At 42.1% G+C, this 22,961-nt stretch overlaps 15 protein-coding genes and 1 non-coding gene across 16 annotated transcripts; 7 read left to right on the top strand and 9 right to left on the bottom strand.

Annotated features, from left to right (window-relative positions):
- Positions 1 to 78: 78 nt before the first annotated feature.
- On the bottom strand, positions 79 to 2,472 carry FCP1 (protein serine/threonine phosphatase; the record flags this gene model as incomplete). The annotated part of the gene is made up of 1 exon (XM_018132144.1): positions 79 to 2,472. The coding sequence occupies one exon, from the start codon at positions 2,470 to 2,472 to the stop codon at positions 79 to 81; it is 2,394 nt and encodes a 797-aa protein (XP_017987278.1).
- Positions 2,473 to 2,848: 376 nt separating this feature from the next.
- Positions 2,849 to 4,342, bottom strand: TAF8 (Taf8p; the record flags this gene model as incomplete). Its single annotated transcript, XM_018132145.1, has 1 exon — positions 2,849 to 4,342. One exon carries the CDS (start codon positions 4,340 to 4,342, stop codon positions 2,849 to 2,851), a length of 1,494 nt encoding a protein of 497 aa, XP_017987277.1.
- A 231-nt stretch (positions 4,343 to 4,573) lies between these two features.
- Positions 4,574 to 5,707, bottom strand: DSK2 (ubiquitin domain-containing protein DSK2; the record flags this gene model as incomplete). The annotated part of the gene is made up of 1 exon (XM_018132146.1): positions 4,574 to 5,707. One exon carries the CDS (start codon positions 5,705 to 5,707, stop codon positions 4,574 to 4,576), a length of 1,134 nt encoding a protein of 377 aa, XP_017987276.1.
- Positions 5,708 to 6,160: 453 nt separating this feature from the next.
- DAT1 (Dat1p) lies at positions 6,161 to 6,691 on the top strand (the record flags this gene model as incomplete). The annotated part of the gene is made up of 1 exon (XM_018132147.1): positions 6,161 to 6,691. The coding sequence occupies one exon, from the start codon at positions 6,161 to 6,163 to the stop codon at positions 6,689 to 6,691; it is 531 nt and encodes a 176-aa protein (XP_017987275.1).
- Positions 6,692 to 6,934: 243 nt separating this feature from the next.
- Positions 6,935 to 7,828, top strand: CTK3 (Ctk3p; the record flags this gene model as incomplete). The annotated part of the gene is made up of 1 exon (XM_018132148.1): positions 6,935 to 7,828. One exon carries the CDS (start codon positions 6,935 to 6,937, stop codon positions 7,826 to 7,828), a length of 894 nt encoding a protein of 297 aa, XP_017987274.1.
- Positions 7,829 to 8,163: 335 nt separating this feature from the next.
- AW171_hschr42163 (HDL467Cp) lies at positions 8,164 to 10,797 on the top strand (the record flags this gene model as incomplete). Its single annotated transcript, XM_018132149.1, has 1 exon — positions 8,164 to 10,797. One exon carries the CDS (start codon positions 8,164 to 8,166, stop codon positions 10,795 to 10,797), a length of 2,634 nt encoding a protein of 877 aa, XP_017987273.1.
- A 121-nt stretch (positions 10,798 to 10,918) lies between these two features.
- On the bottom strand, positions 10,919 to 11,797 carry COQ5 (2-hexaprenyl-6-methoxy-1,4-benzoquinone methyltransferase; the record flags this gene model as incomplete). Its single annotated transcript, XM_018132150.1, has 1 exon — positions 10,919 to 11,797. One exon carries the CDS (start codon positions 11,795 to 11,797, stop codon positions 10,919 to 10,921), a length of 879 nt encoding a protein of 292 aa, XP_017987272.1.
- Positions 11,798 to 11,923: 126 nt separating this feature from the next.
- Positions 11,924 to 12,036, bottom strand: AW171_hschr42161. The gene is made up of 2 exons: positions 12,001 to 12,036; positions 11,924 to 11,959 (listed from the first exon to the last, which is right to left on the bottom strand). It is a non-coding gene; the product is annotated as a tRNA-Pro (tRNA).
- Positions 12,037 to 12,359: 323 nt separating this feature from the next.
- On the bottom strand, positions 12,360 to 13,835 carry SWC4 (Swc4p; the record flags this gene model as incomplete). Its single annotated transcript, XM_018132151.1, has 1 exon — positions 12,360 to 13,835. The coding sequence occupies one exon, from the start codon at positions 13,833 to 13,835 to the stop codon at positions 12,360 to 12,362; it is 1,476 nt and encodes a 491-aa protein (XP_017987271.1).
- A 539-nt stretch (positions 13,836 to 14,374) lies between these two features.
- Positions 14,375 to 16,591, top strand: CUL3 (cullin CUL3; the record flags this gene model as incomplete). The annotated part of the gene is made up of 1 exon (XM_018132152.1): positions 14,375 to 16,591. The coding sequence occupies one exon, from the start codon at positions 14,375 to 14,377 to the stop codon at positions 16,589 to 16,591; it is 2,217 nt and encodes a 738-aa protein (XP_017987270.1).
- Positions 16,592 to 16,625: 34 nt separating this feature from the next.
- On the bottom strand, positions 16,626 to 17,363 carry CWC24 (U2-type spliceosomal complex subunit CWC24; the record flags this gene model as incomplete). The annotated part of the gene is made up of 1 exon (XM_018132153.1): positions 16,626 to 17,363. One exon carries the CDS (start codon positions 17,361 to 17,363, stop codon positions 16,626 to 16,628), a length of 738 nt encoding a protein of 245 aa, XP_017987269.1.
- A 228-nt stretch (positions 17,364 to 17,591) lies between these two features.
- Positions 17,592 to 19,178, top strand: AW171_hschr42157 (PEX28-32 family peroxisomal membrane protein; the record flags this gene model as incomplete). Its single annotated transcript, XM_018132154.1, has 1 exon — positions 17,592 to 19,178. The coding sequence occupies one exon, from the start codon at positions 17,592 to 17,594 to the stop codon at positions 19,176 to 19,178; it is 1,587 nt and encodes a 528-aa protein (XP_017987268.1).
- Positions 19,179 to 19,314: 136 nt separating this feature from the next.
- Positions 19,315 to 19,551, bottom strand: RPL38 (60S ribosomal protein eL38; the record flags this gene model as incomplete). Its single annotated transcript, XM_018132155.1, has 1 exon — positions 19,315 to 19,551. One exon carries the CDS (start codon positions 19,549 to 19,551, stop codon positions 19,315 to 19,317), a length of 237 nt encoding a protein of 78 aa, XP_017987267.1.
- Positions 19,552 to 19,763: 212 nt separating this feature from the next.
- TFG2 (transcription factor IIF subunit TFG2) lies at positions 19,764 to 20,960 on the bottom strand (the record flags this gene model as incomplete). The annotated part of the gene is made up of 1 exon (XM_018132156.1): positions 19,764 to 20,960. One exon carries the CDS (start codon positions 20,958 to 20,960, stop codon positions 19,764 to 19,766), a length of 1,197 nt encoding a protein of 398 aa, XP_017987266.1.
- A 165-nt stretch (positions 20,961 to 21,125) lies between these two features.
- Positions 21,126 to 21,659, top strand: PRP18 (mRNA splicing protein PRP18; the record flags this gene model as incomplete). Its single annotated transcript, XM_018132157.1, has 1 exon — positions 21,126 to 21,659. One exon carries the CDS (start codon positions 21,126 to 21,128, stop codon positions 21,657 to 21,659), a length of 534 nt encoding a protein of 177 aa, XP_017987265.1.
- Positions 21,660 to 21,799: 140 nt separating this feature from the next.
- ECT1 (ethanolamine-phosphate cytidylyltransferase) lies at positions 21,800 to 22,756 on the top strand (the record flags this gene model as incomplete). The annotated part of the gene is made up of 1 exon (XM_018132158.1): positions 21,800 to 22,756. One exon carries the CDS (start codon positions 21,800 to 21,802, stop codon positions 22,754 to 22,756), a length of 957 nt encoding a protein of 318 aa, XP_017987264.1.
- Positions 22,757 to 22,961: the final 205 nt, after the last annotated feature.

Raw genomic sequence — 22,961 nt, 5'->3', positions numbered from 1 at the left:
ACAAAAACATGCAACGTTTAAAGAGTTAGGTAATGTCCTTCCCTCGCCCGTGTGATATGAAACAAAAAGGATGCCTCGTTACTGCTCTAATTCTTGCAGCAATTCAGCTTCCAAGTCGTCGTCATCATCATCATCATCATCATCATCATCGTCATTATCGTCATCATCGTTGTTGTTGTCGCCGTTGTCGGCGTCACCACTTTCACCGTCTTCATTGCTGTCGAAGTCATCATCACCTTTACCCTCATTATCGCGATCCTTTTTTGCCTCACCATTACCGTTATCCAGTTCGTCATAATCGCCACTATCTATGACTTTACTTTCTCCTGATCCGTTAGGTACGGATACTTTATGTTGACGCTTTGTACTCGGAGCGTCTTCTATCTCCTCAAACGAACGTTTAGCACTTCTTTCATCAGCCCTGTGGTTTGGTATAAGGATATAACCTCCATTGTATTCGTCGTTTTCTTCAAAATCTTCCTCATCATTGAAAGATTCGTTAAAGTCACCATCTTCGTCATTTAAAAACTCATCCATTTCATCGTCATCGTTATCTAACCACGACCCATTTCCTCCTAAAAGCGTCAATGCTTCGTCATCTCTGCCACTCTCACCATATCTATGGTGAGGCAATGGTGCTTGCTCTGCAGACTCTCTATCGATTGCAGCCGCAAGGTCCTTCTTGAAGTTTTCCAAGTATTCATCACTGACATCTTCCTTTACCTGAAGCTCGTAAGGGCCTTCATCTACCCTTTCCCAGTTGACCAAGCATTCAAATATCCAATCTGGATGTACAATTTTAATCTCAGGATTAAAGCGCTTCGCTAGTCTGGCTTTCATAGTACCGGGGGTCTTCGTTATTAAATGTGTCGTATTGTAGTTAATGTTTGGGGTTGTCTGCGCACCGAAAGAGTTAGTCCACAGTACAATATCCGCTTTTTCAATATTTGTATGGAGTGGTATAAGCCCTGAGAATACAAAATAACAATCTTTAAATACTTTCCGCTTTAGGTTTGACATTATTATTTTAACGTCAGGGAACGTTTCTATATTTTTCGATTTATTTTCCTCCAATTCGGTATAATAAAGATTATGAACCCGCAACAGAATGCCAGAAAGATGTGAGAGCTCATCATCATCATCTGCTAAAAGTCTTTCATTGTGTAAGTGCTTTTGTAGTTCGGCTAACGGTCTGTTCTGTTGCTGAACTTCTAGTGACGCGTTATGCTCCAATTTTTTAGCAATCTCCTCATTATGAGATGCCATCTCTGTGATTTTATCATCAGAGATTTTATGCATTTGCTCTTCCTGTCTCTTGACCTCCTCATTGATTTTTTCCTTCAGTCTCTTTTCAGTCTCGAGTATATCCGTCAAAAGTTCCGTTTCCTGTGTCAGCTTCTTGCGGCTTCTTCGACCTATATGTAACATCGAGTTCTGCTGTCTAGGTAAGAAATTGGAGTTAATATCACCAATACCTACAAAGAAATCGTAGGGTACAACCTTAATCAAGTTTTCACACCAGCTCCATACATCACCCCTATCATCTATAATCAAAACCATTGATTGATCCATAGGGAATAGCCTTTCCAAAGATTTATGCGCCAGAGATCCATTCTCGTCTCGAGATAAAATCCTATCGCCAAAAAGCTTCCCGTCAGGGTCAATTATCTTCGCAATCTCAAGTGCATAGCCTCGAGTAGCCATTGTATATATATGCATTTCAAAGTGGGGGGCTATTTCCTCGAAAAATTCCTTTAGTCCAGGTCTTAATTTAACGTAGTACCAACATTTCCTAGCCGGTAGCATAGGACCCATGTAGAAAGATGGCATAAGTGTTTCATCATCCAATGCAAACGATCTTACGTCCTTTAGTGCCTCATAGTTGGGATTATTTGGATCCTTTGACCATTCTCCAATTGTTGGATCTACACCACAATGTATAACCGTTTGATCCAAATCAACGACCAAATCCAACTTCTTCTCCTGCCTGAGCCGCTTCCGCGCGGTTTGCTCCAAAGTAAACGCCTGTTGTTCCGAAACGCGAATATTAGTATTTGTGTGAGATACCGCCAATTTTGTTTGTTTTTCCAATGAGTTCAGACCGCTTAATTCCTCTTCAACAGTCTTCCCGCACTGAGTACATAGCCCTCCATATATAACATCGTGCGGACATTCTTGCTTAATTTCAGCAATTGTCTGCTGCCCCTTAACAAACTCATCTCCTAATCTTAAATTTAAAGTAACAACCTGACCAGACACAGGAGAGTCAAATGTACCTATCAAATCCACACGTTGTTTCTTAGCCCCTAATGGTGAACTATCTCCAGGCGATGTAATAATATCCTCAAAATTCCAGTACTGATATGCAAATAGCCGCTGCCCCTTCTCAACAAAATCTCCTGTTGATACTGTAAGTTGTGCTATAGTAATTGGATAAGGTAAACCATCCGGCAACTTTATTGGCGTAGACATAGTAAAACAATCTAAACCACCTTTTTAGTCAATTCTAAACTCTAAACCCAGCAACTATACTTCTTTTATGCTTAATTTTATAGCAGTATTGACATGTTCTTCATGAAAAGGTTGTAAGATGTAGACCTTAAAAGGCTTTTTAAAGTTTTTAAAAATTTCTGTTGTACGCTTAAAAGTTGAGACAGTCATCATAAAATATTTACAAGCTTGTATTAGAGAATTATGGTGAAATGCAGTTATTAATGGTGGGTCTTATGCTGTAGATATGGCTAAATAATACAATTGTATGTTTTGAAGGTCTTGTATTTAAATGACTGTTGATGATAGTGTCATTATCGTAGTAAGAACTGTAATTGTTCTTTTAGTAGACATCACCTCATTCAGGATTGGCACTCTGTTGTATACTGCCTCGTAACGGAATTGAAGGAGATGTTTGACCCTTTGGTGGAGTTTCTTGAAGTGGTAGCGGAGTAGTAGCTTCTGAGTGGGGTATGGCGGAGATGTCTGGAGCTATTTGCCTTTCGGGGGCCGGCGAATTGTGTAGAGAAGGTAATGTAGGATAGAACTGAGAGGGAGAAGGAGCTCCTTGGGGCAGTGAAGGTTGTTGAGGAGGTTGTTCATCTTCGCTGTCGCTGGAGTCAAGACCAGCTAAAAGCGAGTCGTCGTGGAGGGCACCAAGATCTACTACACCCTGCTCAGCGTGCTTGCGTTCCTGCTCTTCTCTGAGTCGGGCACGGTTTTCTCGCTCGCGCTCTATGGCCGCCTTTATTTCCTTTTCCTTGAGGCGCTTTAGGTGCGGTATGGATTTCAGAACTCCGATGTAGCTGCGCTGCAGCAGAATGCTGAATTCCCTATCAGCAGACTTGCGAGACAGTTTCGGACCAGTTCCATATGGGGAGCAAATGTTTGCGGCTCTTATAAACGGATTTTTTTGGGCCTGAAGCTTATGGTTTTCGAACTCTTCTACCTGTTGCCTTGCCAGTTCTACTCTAGAGCGGGCGTATTCCTCGATATTGAAACCTTTGGTGATATGGCTTCGGCTACTGCTGGTCAATTTGTTGCGCTGTTGTCGTTTTGAGGGAGGACCAAAGACAAGGATAGTCTCTTCTTGGCTTTCCTTATAGAGTTGCTCTTTTGTTGCAGCATCAAGCGCAGCAAACTTCTTATCCCTGGTTCCACCAAACATGTTAAGCAATGCAATCTCAGAAAGCTGCCCTTCCTCGAAGAGCCTTTTTTTCATTTCTCTTTCATCAGTAACAGGCCTGTTATACAGCGAAGTAAAACGATAAGTGTGGTCCGGAGGAAAGTCTGGAAGCCACTTTGGGACGTACTTATTGTTGGTATTCGTGGGCGGCACCAGGTTTAAAATATCGACATCCTTAAAAAAAAAGTCGGCACAGGGACTAGACAGCAGCTCGTCGCTACTCATCGGTCTATGCCATTTTTCTACAATTTCAACACCTTTTTTCTCCAGATGCTTATAATCCGATTCAAATCTCTGCTTTATCAATTCCGATCGTTGGAACTCATGATATAATGCACTGCAGTCAATCCCAGATCCCTTCATAAACAACTTCATATCTTTCACAGAGATCTCATTCCTGCGCTGTATATTGGCCAGACCATGTAATATCTGAAACATATCGTCCATCTGTAGCTCTATAAACTGCAGTAAGTTATCAAACCCCAACTGAGTAATCGTAACGCCAGAATTCATTGTTTTTAACTGCAGAGCAATAGAATGTGAGAGCAGTATTCGCATTGGATTCTTATTTGAGATTTCCTGCAAATTTGGCAGCTTCTTCAATTGAATCGCCGCTCCGGACTCGCGATCACGGTCGCTTTTCGTCCCAGAGTCATTTGCCGTCATAAAGGCTACAACTATCACCTAACGTTTTCGGAATTCCTACTTTGATGGCAATTAACTTTGCTTAAGTTTAATATCTTATTAGATTTCCATGTTTCAGCTTGACGAAAGTATTAAGCTAGTAACGTATTTAGTGATAACATAACTAAGGGTACCAATAGACACATCCAACTTTATATAACTATGAACAGTGGGCTCTAGGAGGGGCTCGCTTGCGGGTATGAGTGAGGTTGCTTAGACATCCCCGTTTAGTAATGCGTCCAGAGCACCTGCAACAGAGCCTCCTGAGCGTCTCAGTGCGGCGACGTTTCTATCAAAATCAAAGAAACCCATATCATTCAACTGCCTTAATTGCTGCTCGTAACGTTCCTCTGGGGGCCTGTTATCCTGCTCTCTGGCTGCTGGAGGAGTTGCTCCAGCTCCTCCAAACATCGCAGATAGCATAGCGGGGTCCAAAGGTGGAAGGCCGAGCCCGCGACCCTGTTGTTGGCCGTCGGTTGAGCGTGTATTTCCTCCTGGAGGCGCAAACATAGCTGCAAATGGATTGGACTGCGCGTTCAGCAGCGATGCAAATGGGTTGGCCATGTTATTGGCTCCCGCCGCAGCATTGGAACCCGAGTTGTGCTGTTGCTGAGACTCGTTGCCACCAGAAGCAGCACCAGAGCCCGGAGCAGGAAAGTCCCCGCCAGCATCAGCACCACCGCCCATGTCCATCTGCATACGCGACATCTGTCTGATCATATCTGGGTTCGTCATCATCTGTCTGAAAAGAGGACTCTGCAACATCTCACGTGCTGCAGGTCCCATGGCCTGCAAATGTGGATGCTGCTGTATCAAAAAGTCGATCATCTGCGGGTTATTCAGCATCTCGTTCATCTGCGACTGGAACGTCGGGTTCTCCAACATACTTAGTATTTCCTCCTGTCCAACTGCACTGTTGAGCCCCCCGTCCGGTCCAAAAATATCTGTAGAAGGCAGATTCGCGTACCCTGCATACCTGGCTCCTGTCAAATCTGCTAGCGGATTAAACCCACCAGCCTGACCAGCGCTAATGTTTGTGGGGACCGCTCCAGCTCTCTCACCCCCGGCAGCATTGGAATTACCTGATTCTCCACCACTCGTAGCTCCGGCAGAACCCTTATTACCGCCTGCCTTCACCATGTGCACAGCATGTCCGTCAACAATCTTGTAAGATTCAACCGTCTGATCATCCTTCAAGATTTTTCCTGAATAGATTAGCCTCTGGTTTTCAGCTGCAATGCCCGATGCATTATGGATCTCTTCTTTTAATTCTGCAACAGTACTAGAGGGTTCTATCTTCACCTCCCACTTATTCTGACCCGATTTTATATTAATTGTAATAGCCATTCTGGTCCACCAACGTAAATAACACTAAAACACCCTCAGTTGGTTCTGATGGATGGTTTCTCTACTGATATAGCCCTCTAAAAGTGCGTGTGGCGTGCTAAGGTTAGTTCATTTTTTTAAACATGATTTCTCCTTGTCGGTGGCAACAAATATAGGACACGAGCAGCACGTGAGCTTAGGCGACAACCTGGGCCTCGCACTATTAAATAGTAGCTATTAGTTCCCCAGATCACCAATTGGTCCTTCATGAGACGCTCTATTACGCGTAGCATGCAGAATTGGGCGCGGAAATTTGTCACGTGATCAATTTTCCTACTCACCTTGTGCTCGTTTTGTAAAGAGCAGTATCTATAGTTCGCAAGCATCAGTCAAAACAGCAGATTTGTGACGAAAGCAGGCTATATATCGGCTAATAGAGCTTAAGCGCAGGCCAGGAGATCGCATAAGTGTGATATGGCAAAAACCCTAGCACAAGGCAGAAAACCGGGCAGCGGAAGGAAGCCTGGAAAGGCCAAGACGTTGCTGGAAGGCAGGAAACCGGGAAGTGGTCGAAAGAAGAGGCAGGTGGGGGAGGTTTCAGGAGGCAGGGCAAAAGATGATAAAGGCATGCTTGGCACTAGGGCAAGCATGAAGCGGCCAGGGGCTGGGGACGACAGTCGTGGTGTTGAAGGGAACGTCAACGGCGCCGAAGTAGCGAAAGGCCCGGGTATGGGGGGTGTACGATTGCATGAGCTGGATGTGCTTGATGCGTTTGACAAGTTGCGGAAATCTCCGCCACCAGCGGAGAAATCCCCAATTCAGGACGGGTTGTGCGCAGTTCCATATATTGTGAAGCCTAACCTGCCTTGGTTGGTTGAAGGCCAAACATTACAGCGTCCGCTACTGAGTCCGGCGTCATCATCTACGCCGGTGAGCGTTAGCGACATCAATTTGCGAGGTGGGAATGGAGAGCGGGTGATACCAGCATCGAACCGGTCGCAGTGACACTAATGGTGTTTGATTAGCACCGAAAAACTGCGCGATTCGTACATGGTCTCAAAAGTATATAATCAGCTCTAGACTATAGGTTAATAAAATTCAGTTATATCTAGTTTGGGACCGCGAGCCCTTTAGGGTTTTAATATCACCGCTGTGTCCTGTCTGGCGATGGGCTCAGCATTAAAAAATAACCGACCAACTTCAGGCGGTTCTGCTAAATTATAAATACTTATACAGCAACCGCGCCAAATGGACTCGCTAGAGGCCAGATTAAAGTTCATAGAGGTTATTAAGACTCTCCACAAGACACTCAACGTCAGCAAAGACACCAGTCCTTCGTCGGTATCGTCGTCTGCCATTGATCCCGTCCATTTTTACCTCGTCCATTACGAAGACCACTATGAAGATTTCCATCGATGTCTATTTGAGGTAGCAGCGTCTATGGACTCCTTAGATAGGGTTAATGTGCTGATATATTGGAGCAGACTTATATCATCTCTTTGGCCTCGTTGTTTGAAGGAGGTAGACGGCCAATACAACATTGCAGGAAAGGTAGTCCACGACCTCCTGCTAAAGGACCTGAATCAAATAGTCCACCTTGTGATGCCTAAAGGTGACTGGAAAGCATTGAGCAATCTGCAGATTGTGATCGACGTGTTCTTACATATCAGTAAGCTCACAAACTCTGCAGAGGCCTGTAATACAGCACAACTTACCTATCCTAGAGATAAATTCCCTCTAGACAGCGTTCTCACCCGAGCCATTGAAGAACGCTCGTTAGATGTTCCTTGGCGCTCTCCTCAGCCTGATTCGCAAGATATTCTTCGGGACACGGTCGATCTTCTTCTTGACAGGCGCGCGAAGTCGCTTTTCCTACAAGACTACTTCTCACGCCACGGAATAGTGAATGTCACGGCCTCAACAAATGCCACAACTATCCTTCATCGGATGGAAAATGATCGCGAGCGTCACAAGAAATCCAAGGAACATTTATGGTTTACCGAAAGGGATACATCCATGTTGGAAATCGCAGAGTTTGATGCGCTCTGGCAGCAAAATCGAATGGGCATGACAAGGGATGACTATCAAGATGTAAAAGAGCTCCAGCATATTGCACAAGAGAGCTACCTATACCAGATATAATATAACGCTCTTATACAGCGGTGGGGCTTTTTAGCAAGAGAATAGGCTTAGCTAAAAATATGCCATATATAATACTGTAGTTTAACCGAAAACGTTGTATATTAATACTAAAGGCATCCCAAGTACCAAAAAAGTCTTTACTTGAGCCAAATAGTTTCATAGTGTATTCTATTGTCTACAGAAGCTAAATAAAATCCGTGTTGATGTTGACTGCCTTTAGTAGGTATAATTCTGGGGAACGGTCTTTTAATTGCGCCAATATTATTTAACGATATTTTAACAACGACAACTTAATATTAGCTTTAACAGGCTAAGGGATAAAATCAGAAGCGCTAATGCAAGATACAAACGGTTCTTCTGAGTCTCGGCAGTCTATGGAGGCTGCTAGCCGTGGGCGGCAAAGGTCTTCGTCTCCTTCGTTGTTTTTTAGGAGGGCATCTTCATCTAGTTTACTAAGGTTCAGAAATAGGGCAAGAGACGACGCTATACAACCTCCAGGGCTAGGTGCTAGGAGTGCAACATCTCCAATGAAAGCAGATACTAGTGCGGGAGATGGTGATGATGGGTTGGAACCCGATGCAAAGCTTTTGGATGTTTTACCGTCATTTCAAATGTACAATGTGCTGCACAAACATATTCCTCGCGGAAATGTGAATGCAGACCAACACGACCTTCCTCCTAGCTATCAGGAGTCATTAGATCCAGCTCCTGGTAGTGGAGCTAGTGGAAGTGCTAGTGCTGGTAGCTTGACTCCAATGCGGCCGGGTCCATTTGTTAATTTACAATCTGTATCCACGCAGCATGTGAACTTGTCGTCGTCCCATATTGATAATGAACCTATTCAAGACGATCTTGATGATCAGGATTACGATAACATTAACATTGAAAAGTTATACAGCTTGCCGAAGATGTTGTCTCCAGTGGAGATTGACATCCGCATAACAAAGCATCCAATGAAGCCTAATGAGAAACCTGAAGAAGAATCAATTCTGAAGGAATATACATCGGGGAATATTATTAATGGCTACGTCGTTATTGAAAATAGGTCATCTCAGCCCCTTAAGTTTGAAATGTTCTATGTTACTCTTGAAGGGTATGCGACAGTTATAGACAGACTTCAAGGTAAGCGTACTGTTAAGAGATTCTTAAGGATGGTCGACCTTTCTGCTAGCTGGTCTTACTCTTCTGTCGACTCTTCTACGGGGTACGATTATCCATATGGCTGTAAAGATTATGAAAACTGTATCCTAGGTCTCAATAATACCAGAATTCTGGAACCTGGGGTGAAATACAAGAAAGTCTTCATGTTCAAGTTTCCAATGCGCTTACTCGATGTCGCCTGTAAGCATGAGCAATACTCACATTGCTTGGTTCCTCCAAGCTTTGGTATTGACAAATTCAAATGCAACGGTAAGTATTCGGCAATAAGAACTAATCCGTTACTATGTTATGGGCACTTGGGGAATAAAGGTTCTCCAATTCTGACAAACGACTTAGTGAGCGAAACTTTGTCCATAAATTACGCTGTGGATGCAAAAATTGTGGGTAAAGACCCTAAGACAGGGAAATTGAATATTATGCGTGAAAACGAATACAACGTTCGATTTATTCCATTTGGGTTCTGCCAGCCATTACTTGGGGAACGGCCTCCTCAAAAGCAATTGGAGTCATTATCTGCTCTAATAGAGGAAAAGATTACCGCCCTAGAAAACGTTTTTCGGAGACTTGAGAATAATGAGATGATTCGTAATCATGATATTCAAAGCACAGATATAAGCGGTACGATAGACTCAACTTTCGACATTGACCACGAGGGTATCCTTAGATGCAAATTACGGCAATTGAGGAAAGAAAATAGATTGGATGAAGCATATTCTTCTTATCCACTTAGAAATACAAAGAACTTGAGTTCCAAAGATTGTACAGTGGAATCAGAATTTAGTTACAACATTAAATCAAAGCAGAAGAAAAGCAAGAAACACTCCTTGTTGGCTAGCTTTTCTCATGACCCTAAAAATACCGATAAGAAGGACAATTTGCGGTCAGGTATCATTGTATTGTCATCTAGCATTCCTAAGGATGGGCTTCCCTATATCCAACCACCTCTGCTCAAAAAGATAAATAAATTTGAAAACAAGAATAAACATGAGCAAAAGAACTGGAAGGCTCTATTAGAACCATTCACTGAGACTGAAACCAAAATCCTAGACAAACTCACCATACGTTTGAAATGCATTCAGTCGAACAATAGTACTGAACATCATCCGCCAGATATTACATCAATATCAACAGAGCTTGTTTGCTTAACTACAAGGTCGATAAACTCAATCCCAGTTAAGTTGGATGCACAGCTCCTCCTAAGCACCGAAAAGGTAGACAGTATCAAAGAATTACACAAGAAATATTTTGAAAAGCTGAAGTCATTGCAGGAAAGATTCGATAGAGACTTCATTGCATTGAATGAATTATATAATTTGTCAAGGCGCCCAGATACTTTACGTGAACTAACATTTAGTGATTTTGTCACACCTCAATTAATGCACGATATAGAATGCCTTGCCAACCTCAAAGTTGATGTCCGTTCCTTATCCCACGTTTTCAAAGACCAAATGCAAACACTAAAAAATCCAGATGCTGCGGAAATAAGGCCAGGACTCATTTCTAGCACATCGTCTACTTTATTGAGTTCGACCTTTAGCGGTCATAATTCAAGCTCGAATGCGCAACAGATGGCCTTGTTCAGAGACCAGATTACACACGAGTGGGTACAAATTAGCGAACGGGAGTATGACCGTCAAATTGATGTTAATTTAGTTCTCAGTCAAGATATTAAGGAAACTTTGGTGCCAACCTTTGAAAGCTGCTTATGCTCGCGCATGTATTGCATTAAAGTAAACATCAAGTTTGAAGAACACGCTGGAACAGCCTCTTTGCAGATTCCAGTTCGTCTGAGAATGCTGGAAGCATGACTGTTTATGTAACACTAGTACTATCATATATATTTATAAAGTAAATGTCAGACCTAGAAAGTTAATTCATTAGCTTTCCAGGTATAACTGGCGGAATCATGCGAGCCTAATCACTAGAACTTTACACCTTGATACCCCAGTGGATTGCACAAGTACCAAATGTCAAATCCTCGTAACCTACAGATTTGAATCCCGCTGTCTCTATCATAGATTTGAATTCTTCTTGTTCTGGGAATCTCTGAATAGACTCGACCAAGTACTGGTAAGAAGCATGCTCATTAGCAACTAACACCCCCATAATTGGCAAAAGTTTAGACCATTGTTGATATGCTGCATTAATAACTGGGTTGTGGATCTTCGAAAACTCCAAGCAAAAGAATATTCCACCCGGCTTTAAAACTCTGTACGCAGTATTCAGTCCGGCTTGAATATCAGTAAAATTTCTAATACCAAAAGAAATCGTATAAACATCTTTAGAGTTAGATGGGATATCTTCTAGAGTCTCACCGTTTTGAACAAGGAATGTAACTCTGGGGTCGTTGTAGTACTTCCCTTGTGCCATGGCACGTTTTTCACCCTCCTTTAACATGTCGGGATTAATATCCACAATATGCATTGTAGATTCAGTATCATTGAACTTCTGCTCTGCATGGTCTAGTAATCCAAAAGCAATATCTCCCGACCCACCGGCAACATCAATGAAATGCAATGGCTCTGTAGAATTAGGTCTCTTACCGGCGTCCAATTTACTGATAAAATGTGATTTCCACATTCTATGTACACCTAAAGACATAACATCATTCATTAGATCGTATTTTGATGCAATAGCGGAAAATACATCACCAACTAACTTCTGCTTCTCTTCTTTAGGAACAGTATTAGATCCAAAATGAGTAGTTTCACGATTCTTCATAACGTTAACTACGGAAAACGTTCTTCTGAAGCAGAGATTTTTGGGAGTTCTCAGTAGCATCCCGCTGAATGTCTTTGAGAGGCTCATATTTATTTCAATCGGTTCGCAATTACTTCACTAGATACCTTTGTAATTTACAAAGGTTCCCATTAAATTGTGAAAAAATATCTAATACTTAAGACCGAAGACAATCAGATTCAAAAAAAAATTACAGGGGCGAGCTGGGAATTGAACCCAGGGCCTCTCGCATATTTTAGTAGTTAAGCCTCGGTGAACCGAAACTTCGCTTTCCCAAAGCGAGAATCATACCACTAGACCACACGCCCGTGTTTTTATTATGTGTGATAATAAGACCTTTAAGAACTGCAATTACGTTTGCGTGACGATTAATTAACATCGCCAACTATACGGATATAGCTAAGTGTCCTAGTTCTTTATAACTAATTACCTATTTTAAATAGTTTCACAGAGGGAATGTTTAGTCAACCAGTGGCTAGAGTATTCCTACCCCTGTTCGCCTTTCTTTATCATGTACCTTGTTATTATTCGTTTTAGGTAAGTGAACCGAGATCTAATTTATTTTATATTATTATTGGAATCGTCCAGGATAAATACTATAATAATTATAACCAGGATAATATATGGGGGTTTATTTAGCGATAGCCTTTTCCGCCTCCATCTTGTCTATTTGCCGTTTTAAATCCAGTAATGTTACAATACGTTTCAAAAGCTCTTCATGCTGTTGAACCACTTTAGCAGAAGGCATAGCTGGTCGTACTGGCAGACCGACCTCTCGCAAAACAGATACAACCTTGTTCTGTATAGCCGGTTTGTATGTGGATATTTTTGAAGATCTCAGGAAAACGCCCGGGGATAACTTTTCCCCATGCAAAGTGACACCAAGGCTTTCTCTTTCCTCAATTGTAAAGTTACCCAATAGATGCTGTGCATACTCGCTATCCTGTTTCCTTCTGATTGCGGTCTGCATTTCTAGTTTTTGCTTTTTATTCATTTTATGAGGTAACGGCTGTTCGGCGGTTCTCTTGTTTGGTGATGGTGGAACTGGCGAAGAAGGGATATTAGCTTCCACCTTGACTTCTACGGGCTTAGGCTCCGGAGGTTGTACATTTTGCTGATGTTGGAGCTGTAATTGCTGTTTCTGTTGCGCGAATTGCTGTTGCTGCTTCATCCAAGGGTTTTCCGGTGGGGTAGTATCGGGCTTACGTCTTCTTTGTTTATCATTCAATAAGTTGTTATAGAGCCTGTTCATGCCCTGAGAGGTAAGAAAGTGACTGATATTACTATCTGACTGTGGATGGTCTAGTAAACGTAATAAGGCTTCTCTTTCCTGTAGTGTCTTTTTCGCCGCCATCTCAAACTTTCTGGATTCCATGATTAAAGCCTCCTCTTCGGCGATCTCCGCTGCAGAACGAGCTAGCAACCGTTTTAGGTACTGTTTCCTTTCTATCTCCTGCTTTTTGTTGTACGTTAGGTTAGCCAGGAGTGGATTATTTCTATCTTTAGTCTGCAGAAACCTCTGGCAAACAGTGTAAAAGATCTCTTTCAAGTCCTCCAAGCTCCTATTTTCTTTGTAGTTGAAGTGATCGAAAATAATGAACCAGCGTAAATCATATCTCTTCGCTAAATCAAAGAGGTATCGAACCTCTTCGTAATCCCATTGTGGGCTCTTTTTATCTTTATCATCGGGACGTTCTTCGGATTCAGCTCCCACTTTCATAAACTCGTTATACTCGCTCTCATTAAACTCTGGTATCGTCAATTTTTGATTAAACTTGGCAAAGGCGCTCTTTTGAGGTTGCTCGCCCACTAATTCCTTTGACCCTTTTACCCAGTGTTGTAGTTTCAGGTATGGCGTGGCCTGGAACTCTGCGTATGTCCATGGAGAAGGTTTAGAAATTGAATTTAACTTTTCCTTAAACTTATTACCGTGCTGAACCATCACCGGCGGAGAATTATCACCCAAAAGGTTGTATAATTCTCTCTGCATACCAGTCACCTGATGTTTGGCTTTTACAGGAGCCGCATTTGACTGAGCAGCCAAAGTGCCTGGTGACGAAGCCTTTGGCTGAATATTCAGAACATCAAATATATCGGATGATGACATTAATAGCGCAATTGCGTTTTATATCTTCTGTATTGTGAGTATGATCCAGGTTGTGTTTTTAATATGCTTAGCTGATTTTAATTATTTATTTCGTATTGTATGATATTGAATATTTTCTTAACTGAATCACGTGAAATTGAGGTTCATGAAGTATATAAATACCTTCTTAGTTAGTACTGAGCACATTGCGGTATCAGCGTCGAGATATGGTGATATTTTTGGATAATCATAGTTAAATCCTTAAAATGATAGCCTATTTCATCCAAGGTATTTCCCTATTCTTATAGAAATTGTATTTTGTCATCATACTTTTATACATCTCATTCTTGGAGTGATGGGTTCTTTACTGTTGCCCTAGACATAACTTACGAGTTGTTTTTGTTATCGATAGTATGCTACAATCTTGCTTTCTATATTAGACGATGCTCTAATCCATTCCCACGTAAGAGGCACGTGACTTGAAAAGGATTTAAATGTTCAGCAACATGAACATACTTCCCAATTTGCATTTAAAGAAGAGAAGTGCGTGCAGGCTGATCATGTCCTCTTCAAAGCGAGTGAAAATTAGGGCGCCTACGCAGTCGTTATGCTCGCACGATTTAGACCTGGATAGTTCTTGGCCGGTGCTAGATTCTGCAATTGACACGATCTATGAGGAAAAGCAGTCAGCTATTTCGTTTGAGATACACTACAGGATAGTGTACAGCTTAGTGATCAGGAAATATGGTGAACAACTACTAGGTAAAGTTAAGCAAAAGCTGAGAGAAAGGATGGAAATGCTTTATTGTACCAGGTTTGAGGTTGACTTGGGATCTATGGAATTCTTGAAGCAGGTAGATGAAACGTGGAATCATCAGCGCTCATGCCTAAAAATGGTCAGTGATCTTATGCTGTATATGGATCGGGATTTATCTTGGAGGAGTATAGAAACGAATGTCTATGACCTGGGTATGGAACTGTTTAGAGATATTGTAGTTAAGCCAATCACTGACAAACTTGTTGATTCCATCATTGAAGAAATTAATCGTGCAAGGAAGTCGCTAGATTGCATTGATACTATAATGGTCGCTAGGGTTACTAATATGATGAAAGTTCTATCAGAGCAAAGGGAGACGCTGTATAAGTTGTACTTTGAACCTAGCCTATTGAAGGATGTCAGACGTTACTATTCTGAATGGCGGCAAGGTTTCGATTCGAATGCCCTTGAATATATTCAAGAAGTTAAGGACTTGCTAAATCATGAGCTCTGTGTATATGAGCACATAACTGGCGGGGAATCTGCTACAAAAGCGCATAAACTAATGAAAATTGTACTAATATCCGAAAACATCAACTTTGTGCTTGAACATAGTGTCCATGATTGTTTTAAGAGAGGTGATGAAGATAATCTCGCTCTAATAATAGATCTATGTAAGGATCCAGAAGATCAGCAGCACTTGTTAGATGTATTGTCACGAAGCGTTGTGGAAGACGTAATGAAGACAAGGGAGGATAGCTCAGGAAAAAAGAAGACTGAGTCATCTTTAATGTGGGTGAAGGGCCTTGTTAAGGTTAAAGAAGACTATTCTCGTATATTTCAGAAACCAGAATTTAATCATGGTCCGTTCCTTAAAACTGTAACTGATGCCCTTGCAAAGGTCATAAATGAGCAGCCGCAAAGGGCCGTCGAATGTATCTCAACTACCATTGATAGTTTTCTAAGAACTAATGTGACCCTAGGGAAAGAATTTCAGTCATTAATGCAAGACTGCATTTCCTTGTTTGTATTGATGAGAGATAAAGATTTGTTTGAATTATACTACAAGCAGCAGCTATCAAAAAGATTAATACAAAAAAGGTCTTCATTGCCACTAGAGCACTGGATAATTAGCAAGATGACGCATAAAGTTGGGATTGATTTTACGGCTAAACTGGAAGGTATGTTTAGAGACATAAACGTTTCACTGGATTACGATCGCAAATTTAAAGCATCTCATGATGATATAGACATTGACTATCAGGTGGAGGTCCTAACTCCCACGTTTTGGCCATTCCAGTCGATAGAAACATCAATTCAAGACATAGTCCTCCCACAAGAGCTAGATGAGCTCAGAGTTGCGTACGAAAACTTCTATTTAGGTAACCATTCTGGACGAACTTTGAAGTGGGCAGGCCACCTGGGGTTTATGGAATTAGGTTTTCATTTTAACACAACTTACCACGAATTGAGCATGTCAGTATACGCGGCTGTTATTCTGCTCCTATTCAATAACTACAGCGAGCTGTCTATGCAAGATATTCAGGATCTTACCCATATTCCAGAACAAGAACTCCTACGTCAGCTCGTTTCGCTGGCAACTGCTCCTAGGTCTCGTATATTAAAAAAGAATCCTCCCACAAAGACTGTGAAGTCAACGGACAAGTTTTCCATAAACTATGACTTTACAGCGCCTACCACCAAGGTCAAAGTTACCACCGTAATACTAAAAAACGATCCAACATCCTCTCAAGGAGGACTTAAACCAGCAGCCAATAAATCTCTGGAAAAGGAGCTCGAGCACGATCGTATTCAGGTGCTCAGTGCTGCGATAGTAAGGATTATGAAGTCAGAGAAGAAACTGCTGAATAAAGAACTATACGAGAAGGTGAGCCGGTCCGCTACAAACGTAAACTTCGAAATCACTAATCAGCTGTTTGACAAAAGCATCAGCAACTTGATCGAAAAAGAGTATATGCAAAAGAATCCCGAAGATCCTATGATGTTCCATTACTTATAGTACATTACATAATTTAAAATGCATTTATTCAGACCTACGAAACTTGCTCTGCAAGCAGCTTTTTGAGCTTCGTAGCAGACTTCATCACCCCCTGTGTTTCTTGTCCACATATAGCACACTTAGTTGTCGATTTCGATCGTTTCATAAAGCACGAACTGCAGAAGTAGTGATGGCAATTAGTCTCGACAGGTGACTTGTATTCGCCCTTACATATAACACATCTAAAAGGAATCTTCTCTAACTCCTTTTCTAGCTTCTCCCGTGCCAAATCTTCCACCCGCCACTCTTCATTCAACTTCCAGCCAGCCTTGAAGTCATCTCGAGAATGTAGAAATTTACAACTGTCGCCATAACCACAGTACCCGGTTTGTTTGAAATCCTTACAAACATCCGGCTGATAGTCTGTAATAATCTTTTTCTGAACTCCAGCCACTGAAGCCGTCTTCCCAGGGGCTGTAAACTCTATGCCGCCTCCCAACCGTTTTTCTATATCTCTTTTGTATGCATGTTCCATATCTTCATTCCCTACCGTTAATACATCATCAAGTTTAGACGCAATTTCACTGCTAGTATGCTCATTTTTATTAACCTTGTCATCTTTTATATCTTCTTTATCGTCATTATTGTCTTTTATGCCTTGCAATGTCAGCGTCTTACGCTTTTTAATTAAAACTTCGCCTTTATTCTCAAAGTCAAACTCATCTTCCTTAGTTTTCGATAAATCGGCTTTCTTCTGATCTCTACCTTTAATGGTACGCTTTTTAAACGTCATGAAGACCTCTAATCTATAGTTTTATGTGTTTTTAATGTCCTTTTGTAAGGTGATGTCCGATGAAGGGGCTTTTCAATTTCAATTTAGTAGTAAAAACCATAAAGAAGCTTTCGCACTTTGCTATATATTGAAAAGAATAATATTCAAAGGAAGAACGAGGAGTTATTACGATCTAGTGTAGTTGATTGGTTACAAATATCGTGCCATTTTAAACCGTTGCGTAGTGATATGAGCAATACAAACAAGGAAACAAGAGCTCAGTTTGTTGATGAGTCTCACGGGTTGCCTTACGGAGGTAAAAGCAGTCAAACCCTTCGCAGTGCTTTAAAACGTCGAAAAGCACATTCATCTACCGGTGTGGAAGATGAAAAGGGCTCTAAGAACTCTGAACAGGTTGATAAATTAGTTGTTTCGTCGCCACTGTTGAATTCAACGCCGCCAACAGTGACTAAGTCGTTGGTCAAATTATATCCATATTTAATTATTGCAGACCGTGCATTGGGCACTTTAATATGGACTAATGACGATGTTTGGGAAAGTATACTGATGGTGATTTGCTTTATCGCAGGCGTATCATATTTTGAGAATCTAATTAAGTTCTTTGGTCACTTGTTGATTGTGGGGATATTATGGGGGTATTCGTTATTAGACAAATATGTTGAAGAGACGATAAGAGATCGGCCAACTTTAGACGATATAGTACAGATGATGACGCGGGTTGTCACTAAGTGCGATTTGATGCTTTCGCCTATCAGTGTACTAAATTGCAATGATATTAAACGGTTGTTATTCACTATGGTCTTCCTTTCTCCTGTTTACATGATAATTACGATGTTTATTGTTCCTCCTAGAAAGTTTATATTGGTGGCTGGGGTATATTTGTTGACGTACCACTCCTCGTGGTCTTGCGTTACCAGAAGGTTGCTTTGGAGATTTAAGCTGGTTAGGTTGTTAGCCTTCTACGTTACAGGATTAGACCTTGAAGGAGTTAATAAGAATCAAGGTGGGATATTTGCCGTGGTTCACAAAAAGGTTAAGAAGCTTTCGGGAACCAATAACGGTGCCAATGACGACGGGAAACCTATCAGATTTACTTACGTGTTGTATGAGAACCAAAGACGTTGGCTAGCTATCGGCTGGACCGCCAACATGTTAAGTTACGAACGCAGTGCATGGACCGACGAATTCCTAAATGAAGCACCTCCACCAGATCAATTCAATCTTCCGGAGGAAAACAGCAGTATGGTATGGCGATGGGTCGACAAAACTTGGCGGCTAGATATGACTAACGATGGAGCTATACACCTACCCAGCTCAAAGCCAAAGACAACAGCCACGCCCAATTCTGACGACGGGTTCATCTACTATGACAATACATGGAAAAAACCTTCAACAGAAGACTCCTTCTCAAAATATACAAGGCGCCGCAGATGGATTAGAACCGCGGAGTTGTATAAGGTTGGCTCAGTAAGTTCGGTAGACGACACATTTGAAACCACCACAAACGACAATACAAATACAAATGAGAACTCTAGACCTGGTCTAAAATTCAGTGAACCCGTGACTTCTGATGACGATGAAACGCGTGGAAGAAAGGTGTCGTTTAGTGAGGTAGCAGACGTGCATATTATTCCCCCCGTAGAAGAGAAAGAAACATCGAGCAACAAGCCTACTGTAACGGGCCCAGCCACTGAACGCGCAAAACAGAAAACCTCTCAACTTGATCCCCCCGCTGCCTCTTCGCAACTTGCACAGGACAAATCTCCGCAATCAGTCGATACTACGAAAGTCGCCGCAAATAAGAAAAGTGTATAGACCACTCCTACTCTTCGTATATCCATAGCTTGCAAAATGCCAAACTTTTAAGAAGAAAATGCATTAAAAATTCATTTCTATATCATTCTGACCTATGAACGCAAAATAGTATAGTAAACTAAACAAACAAATGATCTTACAACTTGTTAACGATCAAAGTTGGTGGCAAAGATTGAATCAACTTCTTGGCCTTGCCAGCATCGTTGACAATCAAAGTGTATAAGTTCTTAGAACCTCTAACCTTGAACTTGGTTTGTCTGAAAGGCTTACCGTTCTTGTTCAACTTCTTGTTGACCTTGATGGTAGCAGCTGAAACACCAGCCCTTCTAGTCAATTGCAAGAACTCCTTAATGTCAGTGATTTCTCTAGCCATTGTTTCTGGGATACCTGTCGCCGTATATGGAGTGTTTACTTCTACTAAAGGTTAGAGATCTTTAAACACGCTGCTAGCATAGAGTAAGCTTAGCAGTTTCGCGGTGAAGCCTCGGTAGGTAGCTTGTCGTATATTTACATCGACTATACAAATGTAGTTTTGGTGTGTGGGTTTATATTAAGAAATTTCTGGCTAAATGTATGGGTGCGGAATTACAAGACATCCTCCATCTCGACATCATCTTCCATGTCCTCGTTATCATCGTCGAGATTCTCAGGGTTCTGGCTATCGCCGTCGTCGTTACCGGCAAGCTCTCCAAGCCTTGCTGCTCTTTCGGCTTCTTTTAGCTTCTTGTATTCTGTCTTCAACGTGTATTTTAGGGCGTATGGGCCCTTCTTGACAAGAAGGGCAACCTGGTCTAACGACTCCTTTAAATATGCTTCTGGCTGTCTTGTACGTTCCTTTAGACCTTTTAGTGACCAATAATCGTACTCGTCAAACAACTTGAATAGGTAATCGAGAAGCTCCTTCTTTGGAATACGTATAGCACGCTGGTTGTTCTTCCTTTCCTTGCCGACCTTGAGGAACTTGGAGCTGTCGGATCTCATTGAAAGGCCTGCATTGCTCATGGTTACACCTGGCGCTTGATCTAGCACTGTGACGGTTGGCTTATTCACATTGCGCACGATCTGTCTTCGCTGCTCAACAATCTTATGATAGTTAGGGTCATCGATTGACGGAATAAGCTGGCACTCGTGGCAAATTGTACCGGTAATAGCAGTTTTCTTGGGAATGGTTTTCACATAAGGGATGTAGCGGTCGCGACCGTCTCTGTCTGTCATGACACGGTTTTGGAACTTACGTTTGCTATTGTAGCGGCGGCGCATTTGCTGCTGGCGCTTTCTCAGCTCCTCCTCACGCTCTTGCTTCCTAATGAAGGCCTGTTTCTGCTTTTCGGGATCAGCAGCCAGTTCCTGTTCTCTTTGTTGATACTTCTTAAGGTTCTGCTCCGTGAATATATACTCGTTCTGTACTTGTTTCTTGGTTAGCTGTAAATCGTATTCGTGTGGGATCTCCTCGTTCTCTGGTTCATTATTTAGAACCAGACGGATGGAATGATCAGCCTTATTAATGGTAATCTTTCCTAATTCTTGTCCATTTAGGTTATTAGGGTCCCTCCACTTTACTGCAAGAAACTTGGGAAGACGCACTAGCCATATACGTCTATCTCCGTTTGTAAGGTCCAAATCAAGAGACTCTTCATAAATTTTACCTTCGTTATTTTCAATATCATTACCATCAAACACTTCTTCGCCCTGTGACAAATAGTCGTCCCCTGAATAATGACTTAGAGGCGTAGTACTCTGACCCTGAGAACTAGACCCATTGCTGCCCGGTTTCCTATTCATGACGATTTGTACGCTACAAAGACCCTCCTTTTTGTTACTTAGTTTGGGGGGACTATTTGGTAGTTTATAGTTTTAGTTGTTATTGAAATTTCGCTTTGCTAAATAATTATAAGGCGAAGTTGGTTTCCGATGCCATATTGAACAGACAGCAGAACAAAACATCTGATGAGCACTGAAAAGATCCAAGAGGTGATTGAACGCGAGCGCAATATTTCAAACACCATTGACCCGCTTTCTATCCCGGATGGTGACCCCCAACTACAACTAAAATGCAACTTATATATCCATCAGCTAATAAAAGAATGGGAAACCACTTCCGACCCTCCATATCTACCTGAAAGGCTACCAGAAGTGAAGCGGAATTTACTGCCGCTATTAGTACAGCTACGAAAGTCTACACTGCCCACAAATCTGCTGACAACCCTTGCTTCCATCCTGTACCATCTACAGCAGTCAGAATACGACAACGCCAACCAGAGGTACATGGATCTTAGTATTGGTAACGCATCCTGGCCTATTGGGGTTGCTTCGGTGGGTATTCATTCCTCTAGCAACACTAGTACAGCGCTAGGTGCCGCAAGGGCGAATGTTATGAAGGACAAGACTACAAAAGATTGGATTTTACAGATAAAACGTCTCATTACCTTCAGCGCGGCTTTTGACAACGCCGAGAGTTCATCAGAAGACGACCAGAGTTAGATCGTGATATATTTTAATAACTATGAAAGTCTGTTGCTCAAGCTCCAGTATGAGACATTGTTAGTATTTTTCAGATTCTAAAATTATTAAACTGGACTATTAACGCCTATAGTAACGACAACGAATTCATAGACAACAAAATGTCCCAATTGAGTCACGGTAACGTCTGGATCGACGGATGCTTTGACTTCACTCATCACGGTCACGCTGCAGCTGCACTACAAGCAAAAAGGACAATTCCATGTGATGAAGAACCCCGTTTAATATGCGGTGTCCATAATGACCGCGAAATAGAATTCAATAAGGGCGCTAACCCCGTTATGGCAGAGGAAGAACGTTACGAACATATTGCTAGCTTACGGTGGGTAAACTTGATGGTTAAAGATGCCCCTTATGTCACCCAGCCTGCTGTTCTTGATGAATTCGGATGCCCATTTGTCGTTCATGGCGATGACATTACTAGAGATGCTCACGGCAACGACTGCTACCAAGAGATGAAGGACTTGGGCCGCTTTAAGGTTGTCAAGCGTACCATTGGTGTTAGTACCACTGACATCATCCACCGGATCCTGACAAACCAGTCAGCACCGGCAGAATCGCCGCTTGCCGATGTTCAGACTCTTGAGCTCTTCGCAACCGCTGCAAACGGCTTCGCGCCCTGGTGCTGGGTATTCGACGGTGACCTCAGTCAAGCTGTTGTAAAAGGTGGCTTTCATATCCGTGAGACTGATTCGGTATATGTGGAAGGCGATTTTGATCTGTTCAACGCAGGCCATATCGAACGGCTACAGAAGGTTCTGACTCTATACCCGGGCCACCGGGTCGTTGTGGGCGTTCAGCAAACTACTCCAGGCGAAATCTACATGTCCTACAAAGAGCGTGTACTGAGCGTACTGAGCTGTAAATACGTAGATGCTGTCGTTGTCAACCCCTCGAGTAACCTCTCAGCTGCTTTCACTCAAAGCTTAAACATATTAGATTCGCATTTATGTGGCAAGCGCTTTCATTACTTATCAAAGAACAGGATCATAGCGCGAATTGCAGCTGAAAGAGATCGCTACATACAAAGAAACAAGAAGAAAGGCGTTGTGCTATAATATAATTAGCTTGATAGAAAAAACGTGGTATTCTTAAAAGCCATAGCTTATATAACATATACGGCTAATTGTCCTAGCGTTGGTAGATGGCCCTTACACTTAATAATAACGTTTTCGGGATATCTTCCCGTTTATCATCGATGAGCTAATACTAGTGTAATCTACGAAATAACTAACCCGTTGGGTTAAAGCGCTAAGGGACTAT

The sequence above is a fragment of the Eremothecium sinecaudum genome, chromosome IV, assembly GCF_001548555.1.
Source record: "Eremothecium sinecaudum strain ATCC 58844 chromosome IV, complete sequence".
NCBI classification, from domain to species: Eukaryota; Fungi; Ascomycota; class Saccharomycetes; order Saccharomycetales; family Saccharomycetaceae; genus Eremothecium; species Eremothecium sinecaudum.
This window is presented reverse-complemented; position numbering and strand designations above follow the sequence as displayed.